Source organism: Aspergillus chevalieri, chromosome 7 (assembly GCF_016861735.1).
Source record: "Aspergillus chevalieri M1 DNA, chromosome 7, nearly complete sequence".
Lineage (NCBI taxonomy): Eukaryota > Fungi > Ascomycota > Eurotiomycetes > Eurotiales > Aspergillaceae > Aspergillus > Aspergillus chevalieri.
In genome coordinates this window covers 1,438,765-1,451,889 of record NC_057368.1, presented here as the reverse complement: position 1 = coordinate 1,451,889, position 13,125 = coordinate 1,438,765, and the positions used below count along the sequence as shown (strand labels likewise).

The window sequence follows — 13,125 nt, the reverse complement described above, 5'->3', positions numbered from 1 at the left end:
ATCCAGTGCAAACAGTACTTGGTGGCTCCAAAGCAGATTCTTCAACATTCCAAGCCTGATCCCATCCACCAAGCTGATATGGAGCGACGTGATCGACAAATTGAGAAGAAGGAACAAAGAGAGCGATATCGAGTTCCCCGGAAAGAGGAGTCAGACCGGCGAATGGACATGGCTAAGATGTCACGTGCTCTCAGGAGCCAGTCACTCCTGACTGACCAATCAGTGGAATCAGGGGACCTCTCTAGACTAGTCATGGCCAACCAGAGATCACAAAGGGAGACAGCACCTCATCAAGCAGCCCGAATTGACATTGCAGCAATTGGAGCAGCACCATTCCAACGACACCTGAAGAAGAAGGACACTGAGGTCTTCATTGCTAGCCTGTCTGAAATTGACCGCATCATTGAAGAGAAACGCGAGAAGGACCGCCAGAAAGAAGATCACTATGAGGAAGAACTAGTACAACAACTACTACCCAAGCAATATCAGGAATATGCCGATGTTTTCTCCAAAGCAGCTTCTGATGAACTGCCCCCTCGACGGGCAAACGATTACCAAATTGAACTTGAAGATGGGAAGACTGCAGAAAGAGAAGTGGGTTATAGCCCTTTGTACAAGCAAACCGCAGAGGAATTGGAAGCCGCACGGGACTACATTGTGGATAACCTCCATAAGGGATTCATTGGACCCAGCGCTGCACCCTTTTCATCTCCCATCTTGATGGCACGGAAGCCAGGAGGCGGACTGCGATTCTGTGTTGACTACAGGAAATTGAATGCTATTACCCGAAAAGATCGATATCCCATTCCACTGGTGGATGAACTGATGGAGAGGATCAGTGGTGCAAAGATTTTCACAAAACTGGATATACGACAAGGATTTCACCGAATTCGACTTGACCCAAAGTCAGAGGACCTGACCACCTTCAGAACACGATATGGAACGTACAAATACCATGTGGTTCCCTTTGGGCTCACCAATGGACCGGCAGCGTTCCAGCGTTTTATCAATGATACTCTCATGGACTATTTGGATGATTTTGTCACTGCATTTGTGGATGACCTACTCATCTATTCAAAGGATGTTGTGGAACATGAACTCCATGTCAAGAAAGTTCTTGAACGACTACGTGCTGCAGGACTCCAAGCCAGCATTAAGAAATGCGAGTTCCATGTTACTCGGACAAAGTATCTGGGGTTCATCCTGACAACAGATGGCATTGAAGCAGACCCAGAGAAGACTGCAGTAATCCGCAATTGGACTGTGCCAACCACTATTCGAGGTGTGCAATCATTCCTTGGGTTCTGCAACTTTTACCGAAGATTCATCAAGGACTATAGCCGTGTTGCAAAGCCACTAAATCACCTAACAAGAAAGGATGTGCCTTTCACCTGGGCTGGACAGCATTAGGAGGCATTTGAGGAGTTGAAGAGACGCTTAACAGATGCCCCAATACTGCGACACTATCATCCTGAACTAGAGACGAAGTTGGAAACTGATGCATCAGATGGAGTAGTAGCTGGAGTGCTCTCCCAGAAACATGGAGATCTCTGGCACCCGGTGGCTTACTACTCCAAGAACATGTCTGATGCTGAGCGCAACTATGAGATCCATGACAAGGAGATGCTAGCCATCATCCGTGCACTGCAGGAGTGGCGAACTGAGCTAGAAGGACTGCAACTCCGAGAGCGTTTCAACATATATACTGACCATCGCGCTCTGGAATACTTCATGACTACTAAGAAGTTGAACGCCCGACAAGCCCGGTGGGCTGAGTTCCTTTCCCGGTTTTACTTCCTAATCCGTTACCGCCCTGGCCGAGAGAATACTTTGGCTGATGCCCTAAGCCGACCCAGTACAGAAGTGCAGAGAAAGGATGATTATCGCCAACAGATTTTATTGAAACCAGAATCTGTTGAACAGCCAATGGAAACTAACCAGATCAATGAATGTGCTGAAGTCCACACTATCAACGTGCTGGAGCCCACCCTACAAGTTGTAGACCGAGTACTCAGTGCAAACCGGAACTCTACCACAGCAGAGGAACATCGTGAGGAAGCTCGGACAGGAAGGAATGATTGGAATCTGCAAGATGGACTGCTATTGAAGGGAAATCGATTGTTTGTTCCTGATGATGACCCTGAGCTCCGCACCCGGCTACTTGATGAAGTGCATGCACAGGTATCAACTGCACATCCAGGGAGAACAAAAACCCAACAGCTCATCAGAACACGGTACTACTGGCCAACTTGGAGACAAGATGTGGAGAGATATGTACGGAATTGCTCAAAATGCCGGAGAGCTGAGAACCCACGTGATCGTGCCCCTGGACTGCTCCAACCCTTACCCATTGCAGAGCGGCCCTGGCAGCACATATCTATGGATTTTCGCTCCTTCCCAGCTGACAAGAGAGGACTTGATGCCGCACTAGTGATTGTGGATCGATTTAGCAAGAGACCTATAAGCATTCCTTGCAAGAAGACTGCCACTTCTGAAGATGTTGCACAAATGTTCATTGAGCATATTTATCGCCATAGAGGACCTCCATTGACTATTGTATCTGACCGTGGACCCCAATTTGTATCGGCGTTCTGGAATGAGTTCTGTCGGATTCTTGGAGTGAAGCTGAAGCTTTCCACAGCATATCATGCCCAAACTGATGGGCAGACTGAGATTGTGAATCAGCATATTGTTAACCGTCTCAGACCCTTCATCAACCGCCATCAAGACAATTGGTCTGAGTTATTACCCTTGATTGACTTTGCTGCGGCTACACTGCCTTCAGAATCAACAGATGCCTCTCCATTCCTCATTGACTGTGGATATGAGCCTCGAACTTCATTTGACTGGACCCCAGTTGGAGAAGACCTCCCCGGGATGAGAAGGTTAGCCGACGACGGGCGCAGGAAGCTGCCAAAAGAATGGAGGAGACATGGACAGCAGTGGGCAATCAGATTAAGCAAGCCCAGGATCGACAGAAGAAGAAAGCAGACCGTCGACGTCGCCCTGTCGATTTTGATGTGGGTGATAAGGTGTGGCTCTCCCTTCGTCAATATCAAACAGACCGACCGAACAAGAAGCTTGATAGCCAGATGGCTGGACCCTTCCCAATACTTGAACAGGTGGGTAACTCCTACCGGTTAGAGCTCCCTGACTCGATGAAGATACACCCTGTTTTTCGCCAGACAAGCTACGACGGGCGGCGAATGATCCCTTGCCTGGACAGGTGACTGAGCCTCCAGAACCGATTGTGGTGGCTGATGAGCAGGAGTGGGAGGTGGAGGAAGTGCTTGCTTCACGCATATCTCGACGTCAGTTGCAGTATCAGGTGAAATGGATAGGATTTGACGAGGATCGGACATGGTACCCAGCAACCAATTTCAAAGGTTCTCCACATCGCGTACGTGACTACCACCAACGGTACCCAGATCGGCCAGGACCACCTCGTCGACTACAGGAATGGCTCAAGGCCTGGGAGGAAGGAGTTGATGAGATTGAGGACCACCCTGATGATAACATGCCCACATAGAGTCTGAGGACAGACTCCGCCTAAGAAGGGGGGTTATGTGACGGCTCAGCTCAGTGCCTTCATGAACATTCATTGTCAACATGGCAAACAATGCCATGAAAGCAATCGAGACAAACAGCTGCTTAGCGAGGCCACACACAACCATATATAAGACTTCTTTGTGTAAATAGACTCTTCTTTCTTTTCTTTTCCTCTTCAGATTCGATATTCTCGTTGATGGCTACAATAGTCTAGATAGGAACTCAGTTCGTTATTATCTACTATTCCGAGCTCGTGACAGGAGTCACCAAAAGGGTTCGCACACCTCAATGGACAGATTAGACTATTCACAGAATAAAAACTCACCAAGAAAGCATGGAGTTTTGCTAGCAGTAGCAACCCACTTGGCCAAAGGGCCAATCTATTAGCACAAAAAAGACCGCAATTCTATTATGGACATGCTATCATTGAAATACACCCACCTTGCATTTGAGAGTGATTGTGATGGCTTGACACCTCCATGGTTGATATCAACAAACGCCGCCATCTGAGCAAACCAAGAAAGTACCTAACACGGCCACACATCATGTAGATAAAAGCGCCCTTTCCTGTAGATAGATTTTCTCTTCTTTCCTTCTCCAGATTCGATATTCTCGTCGATGGCTACAGTAGTCTAGATAGGAAAATCAATCCATTATTATCTTCTATTCCGAGGCCGTGACAACAGTATTCATGGAAGCTTCTAAATTGTGACCTCTAACACAAACAAAGAAAAGCCTGGAGTATGAGATAAAGAAGGTGAGGATAGCAGCAGCTCTGCAGATGAGAACAGATTTCAAAGGGACAGGAAGTGCTGCAAGAGATGCTCATGGGACGAAGGATGGAAGCAGGGAAGGACACAGTCAGTACAATGGGACTTATAACTGGAGAGAACATGATAGTTGAGGGGAGGACCCCCTCCGCAGTGACCACAGCGAGAGCATCTAGATAGGTGATGTCGAACAAAAGAATAACAAAAGGTGCCTTTGAAGGACATGAAACCCGTGGCCTGGCGTGGAGGGAAAGCCTGTGGCCGTGGGAATACGCTCGCCTGATGCCAAGACGGGAGTTGGTTAGCAGGACTCCTAAAACTGTCGCCGAAGTAGCCCTTTTCGGCCGCCTGCTAACTGTCACATCGTTAAATGGAGCTATGGGAGCTAGTTGGTCGCGAATTCGGCGGTTTTGGCGTTTAAGTTGGACATTTAAGTTTAGACATTACTCTCTCAGGGTCAAGAGGGATAAGGCCAGCCCCTCGAAAGCCACCTTTGATTTTTTTTTTTCTTTTCTGTCATGGTGGCTTGGTACGCGGCATAAAATGCAGGCAAGAAATCTTCTTTGGTAATATGGGTAACATGTGCCCACATAAGCCCTTCAATATGCTTACCATAAGCAATCTTCAAAGGGCTAAAGTATCCAACATCAAGACGCTGGAGAATATGGGATGAATGCGCAGGCATGCAGAGTGTAATAATCTTATTACTTTGCAATAAAGCTCAAAAGTCAGTTGAGTGGTGACTCGCATGGCCATCAAGAATCAGGAGACGGTAACAACAATCGTTCAGGCTTTCGTATATTCATCAAAGTGCTTGATCCATTCCAAGCCAAGTTCATTCGTTATCCAACCGTTTTCTGATGTACCGATAAACCCAATCCGTTGGTAGTTGGCTATTCTGATACCAAGAAAGAAGGTGATATTGACCCTTGACAATGATGTATGGCGGGATCGCCCAGCCACAAGCATTAACTCCCTGGATCATTGTGACCCATTCACGATTGCCTGGCTGTTATGTTTTTGCTTTGCCATGTCGCTCGGAGCTTGTGACAACCATTGTAGTCGAGATCACTCCCATCTGAAACCTAGTCTCGCCAAAGTTATAAATATCCGCTTCCTGGATGCCATACTTCGCGCGATTATGTTTCGAACAAGCATGAACAAACGATGGATAACTTCTGGGTCTTCGCATAGAGCTCTCTGATAGTCATATTTCCAACTAAAACGAGCCATGATCTCTGGGTGCCGTTTGACAAAGGTGCTAGCCCAGTTTACCCCAACGCGTCCTGCGTCGCGTGTTGTGAGTAATCGGTGGGCCATATCTTCCACACCAGACAACTGAGGAGGAAACCCTCTGGAGTCTAGATCAAGTTTGTGTTCAACAATTGTTGATTCCTCTAGCTCAGTGAGCCTCTGTGAATTGGCTGATACATTGCATCGTGATTGCATGCCACGCCGGCGGCGACTAAGCTTCTCATGATCCACGTGATGAATCCTGCCAGCTGCTTGAGCGCTCAGTTTTTTGTCATTTTGCATAGCTTGAGGGGCCAATATTACTTGGCTTCCATCATGTTTCTGAGGCATATTTGGTTGTAATGATATTTGTGATAGAAGTCAGAAATCGCGTCGGAGCGATTTGTGACATTCGCCCATGTTTGACATTCGCATGTGGGACACGCTACTCAGAAATTGGGGGGGTGGCCCCGGGGGGTGCAGAGTATTAGGAAACTCAGGTACAAGGGTATACCCAACTACCCGAGGTGTCATCCCCATTCTATTAATCGAATCGTATATTTCCGCAGACGAGTTCGCTGAAATTTGATTGGATATCTAGTATCTAGCTGTATAGGCTAAAGCGACTACTCTGTCAAAGTACGCTTAAGCAACATTTCTGCAGAAAAGACCTTTGATATGTTCTCCTGTAGCAACACGTTCTACCTGGTAATATATATTATTCCCTTTTGATCTGAAGGTGTTTCTATCTAATGTCCCAGCAATCTGATCCCTTTCTTTCCTCCCAACTTGGGAGTGAGAATACCGCCCTGTTCACACCAACAACGCCTTCTGAAAGCCAGATTTCCACTAATCTAAAGCTCCACCCACCTTCTTTAGTCCCATCATCACTCAGGCGCTCAACCGATTGCAAGAAACCATGGGTTATCTTTGATGAGATGGATAAGAAAGCGTTTCTTGATTGGTGGTTTGAAACGCAGTTAGGGTCAACTGAGGATATACAACAACAGATTAAATGGGATGGAAAAAAGCTAAACACAGATATTTGGTTTGATTTTAACCATGAGGCCCATTACCAGGCAGGTGAGCCTAAGGTTATGTGTAATTCCTGTGGGAATACCCTGGATCATCCAAACTATCAGTCAACAAGCACGAGCACTATCAAAAAACACCAAGCTTCATGCAAAAAGGCACAGCTTCATGGGAAGCGGCCGAATCTGAAACAGCTACTACAGAATACAGTATTTTTTCGATTTATCCTATATTAAAGATAATATACTGATTCATCCTACTTATAGGCCCGTCGCCCATCCTCCGAACCCTTTTTCTCATGATTGATGACTCCAGCAGCTAGTGACTACAATTACCACCCTACGGCTTTCATTCGCAATCGTTGAAAACCCTACCTTCATATGACTGCCAAGCCAATTACATAAACATTTTTTACTCGCGCGACCCGAAAAACGACCCTGACTCATCTGCAACCACCTCAGTGATCAGCTCAGACTGCTCAGGTCTACGCAGTGAGCAAAAAGCGGCGAGGGGTGAGAACTAGAACGGAAAGGGAATGCCTTCGGCCTGTCCAGAAAATCAAGGACATATGTGATGGCTCGTCCGCCGAGCAAACATCTTGACGATAGCCATCGATAAATTGCAACATCCAAGCTGTTGCTGTACACTTTCCTTTCAGTCGGGCTCCTTAATATACCGCCAATCCGAAGATGTAGGATGGTCCGAAGAAAGCTTTGTTTTGGGCTTACAATGCTCCTCAGCCAAACAAAATTGATTTCAAGGTATAATTGGATAGGCAGTTCAGCAAAGGCATTTTCAGCTGAAGCTCGTTGCGATTTTTGCGTCTCGCATACCATGCTGAATATAATGTGCATTTGGCAGCGATAGAGGAAGCAAACAAGGCATGGAGAAGATACATCTGGGAGCAGTTTGCGTGGTCACTGTACCGGATCGATTTGACGACCGAAGAATGCAGACGCCTCTCCTAGCTCCCCATGAACGGACGCCATATGAAGAATGCGATCAGAATAACCACGCTCCTCGCCATTCAAGAGAAGACAAACGTTGACATCGGACACATTCGCACTGTACTGCATGCTATCAGGGTTGCTGGTGCTGCGGACATCTAATACCAAGCAGATGAAGTTCTTACATGTGAGATGGATCGATGTATAGTATGAAGAAGATGAGTGGAGAAAAGAAGATAGTACTTCCGGCACCCATGTCACCCACATATAGTTTGCGTACCGGATCAAGTATCAATGATAGCTTAGTATTAATGGACATTGCTTTTCAGTTTATCCCATGGTCAATCCTTTCCTTCTAGATGCTTATTCAGAGACAATAAACACAGCAGTGCCTTCGCTAATGACCATATCATGGGTGACATAAGTATAGGTTCCCTCAGATAGCAGTCCCCCAGGAGTCAGAATAAATCCTTTAGATAGAGGCACCAAGTACATTTCTTTCCTGTCATTTTTAATAGTGGTATTCCCCGGAAAATGCGTCACACGATATCCCCAGTCCTATCCCAGTCAGCCCACGCCTATTACCAAAAGCAACAAGACATGAAGTCACCTTCTCACCAACCCCCATCGCCTTCGACAATTGAGTGCACTTGATCTCGAGCAAGCTCCCTGTGTAATTTTTGTTCCCATATGTATCTTCATCCACATCCACATCCACATGCGTCTGTTGGCGCTGGTTCTCAGGGATGGTGGGCAGAGGTCCGGCTGCTTCGGGGATCATTTGCTTGATTTCTCTGCGGAGGATTTCGGCAGCTATGGAGAGGTTGGTGCGGATCATTTTGGGGGTTTTGGGGTTGGTATCTAGGAGATAATATGGTGACGATGCTTGTGGTTTGCGGTTCGCGTAAGGATGGGAATTTGATGTTTGCTGTTTGTTTTCTTGGTCTTTGTTGGCGCGATGGAGGGGTAGGGATAAGCTTACTGTAGCCTGCAATAACTGACGAAGTATCCTCTGGGATCAAGCAAAATCAGTCAGAATTTGAATTAGAAGGTGTTGAAGGCTCGGGGGAGACATAAAGTTGTCAAATGGCCCAAGGTTATGCTGGTGAATGTTAGGGTTGATAAGCTGGGGGTGGTGGTAAGTACCTGTGGTGAATAACAATCAGAAGTACAGTTTATTCTAACCCTGTCTGACTGATGATGGGTGAATAGAGGGCATGAAGCAAAATGGATCATGACAGGCAAGTGAAGAAAAGGGTATCCCAAAGCCGTAATCACTAGCAGTCTGGACCTTCCTCTACTACTAGTTATAGTACTCTCTACATAGTATACACCATGCTACGTGATCTCTCAAAATGTCAATGAGCGATATATAAAATTAACTTGTTTGTCCCTAAAGCTTATCCTGTCATATAAAACCCTGTTTGAACAGGGTTGGCTAATGCATATAATCTCAGTACGGCCAATTAAAACTGATCCCTGCATGTTCCCTGTATAACCCGACCAATGCAAAAAGAAAATAATCCATGCCATGTGTTTATTGACGAAGAACGCATTCTTCACGCAGTTGCAGTATCCAAGAAAGATAAATACTGTCCATATGTGATTGTTCAAAGTGGCTTTCAAACCCTTTTTCAAGATATTTTCTCTTCCCATAATCCCGAATTGTCTGGATTCAGGTTGACAGCGATAATATAGTGTACGACGTACTTACATCCAGTCCAAATCATTTCTCGCCCTCTGAACACTCGGAATCCAGTATATAAATAATTCTTGGACCCAATAACATTTATAGCAAACGGATATGGTAGAAGATGCAGGATGAACCACCCTGAGGATGGAAACCCTATAAGATCTGGTTGATTTTGCGCCATATTATAGTATAGAATGCTGTAGCATGAATTGAAACCCTCACCATTTCAGCTCTCCATATCAACAGCAATAGGCGCGGTATTCTAAGCCAATGGGCAAAGTGTAGTGTTGCTCTCTGACGCTAACATGGCCTTCTGCTCAAGAACGCAATATGATTTTATAATATCAAAAGAAAAAGAATACATCATACATCTGTACAAATGCTGCTAATCTGCCGGATGAGCGAAAAAGACCCCAGACAAAAAATTATTGCCGCTCAGCTTTTCTGCCTTTGCCTTCAGATGTCCCTGACTGTGAGCCCCTTTCAGCTAGCACCTGATCACGCATTCTTTTCTCCCGCTCATCCATCCCCCAAAAATACGAGGCATCAGTGTACTCGCGAGCCTTCCGAAGAGAATTCTCATAATAGAGCTCATTCTCCCACCTAAACAGTCTCCTAAAAGACAAAAACAAAGGCACTGCATTAGAAAATCCAATCCGAACCAACCGGACATTTATACTAACATCCGCCCATCCTCTACCTTCCGCTTATTGAAAGACTCATACGGGAAATCCTTCTCAACACGTCCCCTCCAATCTCCGGCATACTCACCCATCTCAATATCAATTATGGAATACATCTTGGGTTCGGGTTGCAGGATATGATCGTTGGATGGTCGCACATGCACCTAGTGACGGTATCCTTCGAGTTCTGTAGCTAGGCGGCCGTGGTGCTCGAGATAGGTTCGGACTGCTTCGTACATGTCGAAGGCGTTGAAGTCGGTTTCGCTGAGGCGGATTATTATGCGCTTTGGTTGGTTTATTCCGGCTGGATATGTATGTACGGAGTAGGAATGATAGAATCGAGGGAGGGAGGGGGCTCTTTGTTAGATCTTATGGGCGGCTAACTATTGGAGACATGCAAGTGCACAAACAAATTGGAGGCATTCCGCCAATACCATTGAATGTTATCGACATAATGGCAAACAACATACAGCCCCTCATTCCATTTGCCGGCTTTTTTTTTTTTTCTGCACCCCTAAGCGAATATTCCCTGTTAACGCCGAGATGACTCACCAGTAATTACCACGGTGCGCCACCGGCCTGAGAATTCACGGAATTGGGAGGAGTCTCTCCTCTACAGGTAGAACATCTACCGTTCAATCTGTCGTAATAGTCGGGTATTTGGCGTCCGAGATCGCGCAGCCTGCCGCTCTGGGATACGCACAGCTCTCCATGGGGGCGTTGAAAGGCAGTATAGCAGACATCATATGTGTCAAATTCTATAGTCGTCGTCAACTATCCTGTCCATGTGCAGAACGGGGTGTCGCCTGTATTTGGGTAACAAGTAGAGTACAGTGCTTAGCATCATTTTAAGGTACCCACGGCGCATAGTACCAACCCTAACTCCGAATATGGAGCTTACTATATTGCCCATCAAACTAAATCAAAATCCTAGAGCATTCCTGACCAATATTCTGTGGATTCTGCACTCCTGGGTCATAGACAATCCCACCCATACGACTCTGGATATCGTCTCGTGTATGTAGCTTAGGCTTAGCAGCTCAATATTATATCCTGTTTCTACATGATGAGTATCAATAACACATTTGTCGGTTGCATGCTGCTTTTAGCCCAATGTTTTTTCTACTCATCCTCTTTACAGAATCTCTGCAGGGGTTATCTCAGGCCACGCCAATTTGGGGGATATGCTCAAAGCGTTCGTCAAAGGGAATTTTCCAAATTGGTCAATGGTAGCTCTATGAACAGCGAACCAGCCCAGCTGCGAATCGATACACTATTGAAGAAAAGCAAAAGGCTAGTTGGAAGACAACCCGTTCCTCGTTCCTCTTACCATATCTACTACATTCAATATCCGCGCCGCAGAAACGTCAACATACAATACCTCGAGATCCAGTATGTCCCAACCAACCATGCACAAGCCATTTCACCATCAACTTTGCCCACCTTGATGCGGCGGAAGTAGCAGTGCAAGTGTTATATTTTGATGAAATTATTCGGTTGAAGGGATGCAGACAGGACTGGCGGTTTGAGACGGCCAGTGTCTTTTTCTTAGCTGGTTCCTTTGCCATTCAAGCTTGTCAAGAGAAAGTAAGGACAGTTTTCTGAATGCATGTATTCCTGATTATATGTACAACTGTTCAACTGTTCAACTGTTCAACTATGCACTCTTCGGTCTGGGATCAACCCAGAGCGGATCGAGATAATAGATCAATCCATGACCAATGGAAGCAGCGAGTGGCCCGACCTATCAATCAATTAGCACATTCCAGCATAATACTGGTCGAAAGAACCAACCCAATGAATCCAATGATAACCTGGAAACGACGACGCAACATAAACCCCGAAACACCGTGCCGGATTGACACCTGCCTAGTTAGCATTCTACTCAATCCAATAAAAAATCAAGGGCAGCATACTAGCACCAATATACCCCTCCCTCGTAAACGCCGATCCCCAACTAACAATCCCCAACACTAACCCCACCAACCACGGCGACGCCGCATGCCCAAACAAACTCGCCTGCCTCGGATCTAACGCAACCCCAAACGCCACATAAACCAACACAAGACAACTCATAAACTCAATCACCAGTGCATCCTTCACAGGAACCAATTCCGTATCCACATAGCACCCGCCGACCGTAAACTCGCGGCTCCCGTACGCAGTGCGCATTGCGAAACCAGCCAGTGCGCCGCCGAAGGTCTGTCCGCCAAGATACAGCACCATGCGTGGAAAGGAGATCATGCGCGCGAAGAAGGTGGCGAGGGTTATTGTGGGGCTGATATGGCCGCCGCTGGAGGGGGAGAAGGTGTAGATGAGGAGGGGGATGAGGAGGACGTTGGTTATTCCTCCGAAGAGGGGGGAAAAGAAGGTGAGGGTGTGGTAGATGCCAGCTTCGGTTTTGGGGGATTCGGTTTTGGAGGGCGCGTGGGTTGTTACCCAGGCGGTCATGAAGGTGCACATCATGCTTCCTTGTTTCCTTTAGTTTTGTCGCGTGTTGTCTGTAGGGTATGATGTGGGAGAATTACCAACGCATTCTAAAAGAGCAAACTTCCATAGATCCAAACTGACGAATCCCCGGAGGTCAAAAACCTCGGATAGATGCATGCGAGGTGCTGCATCTGGGATTTCCTTGAGCAGTTTTGTATTGCGGGGATCATTGCGATCAGGATATTCCTGCTGTCCTCCTAGTCGACCCGCGAACGGAGGGATTCCAGGCGCCACGCTGGATTGACGTTCAGTGTCATAATCCGGAAGACCGGTAATAACAACCATGATGGCTAGTATGTATGGATAAAGTTAAGAAAGGAAGTAGTCAATGGGGGAAGAGCAGAAGGCGAAATAAAACTCTTCTCGCTCCATTTCGTAGTAGCACAGGGGGTAGTACGACACCCGTATAGATTGTAGGGAAGATTCGGAGACACGGTGGAGTCGTCACGGCGCCCCAAGAACATAGAGTCTAAGCATAATCTTATTATGCTCTCCAGAGAACGGCTCTGACGGCAGAGTCCATAACCACGCGACAGCTCAACTGTTCAGTCTTCGGGAGTGGTGCAGGGCTGCATTTCCCGATTCGTCGGGATTCCGACAAGCATTGGAGTCCCAAATATCGGAAAAGTGGAGCACAGATAAGGTTGAAAAGCATTTGGCAATCGAATTATGTTCTCGAATGGTGAAGCTGGTCTGATTGGTCTGAGAATTCGCCCGAGAAACTGTAG

General features: G+C 46.7%; 2 protein-coding genes across 2 annotated transcripts; both read right to left on the bottom strand.

The window, feature by feature from the left end:
* Positions 1-7,894: 7,894 nt before the first annotated feature.
* Positions 7,895-8,369, bottom strand: ACHE_70498S (uncharacterized protein; the record flags this gene model as incomplete). Its single annotated transcript, XM_043282837.1, has 2 exons — positions 7,895-8,089; positions 8,142-8,369. 2 exons carry the CDS (start codon positions 8,367-8,369, stop codon positions 7,895-7,897), a joined length of 423 nt encoding a protein of 140 aa, XP_043140177.1.
* A 3,195-nt stretch (positions 8,370-11,564) lies between these two features.
* On the bottom strand, positions 11,565-12,682 carry ACHE_70497S (aquaporin; the record flags this gene model as incomplete). Its single annotated transcript, XM_043282836.1, has 4 exons — positions 11,565-11,651; positions 11,702-11,772; positions 11,824-12,378; positions 12,436-12,682. 4 exons carry the CDS (start codon positions 12,680-12,682, stop codon positions 11,565-11,567), a joined length of 960 nt encoding a protein of 319 aa, XP_043140176.1.
* Positions 12,683-13,125: the final 443 nt, after the last annotated feature.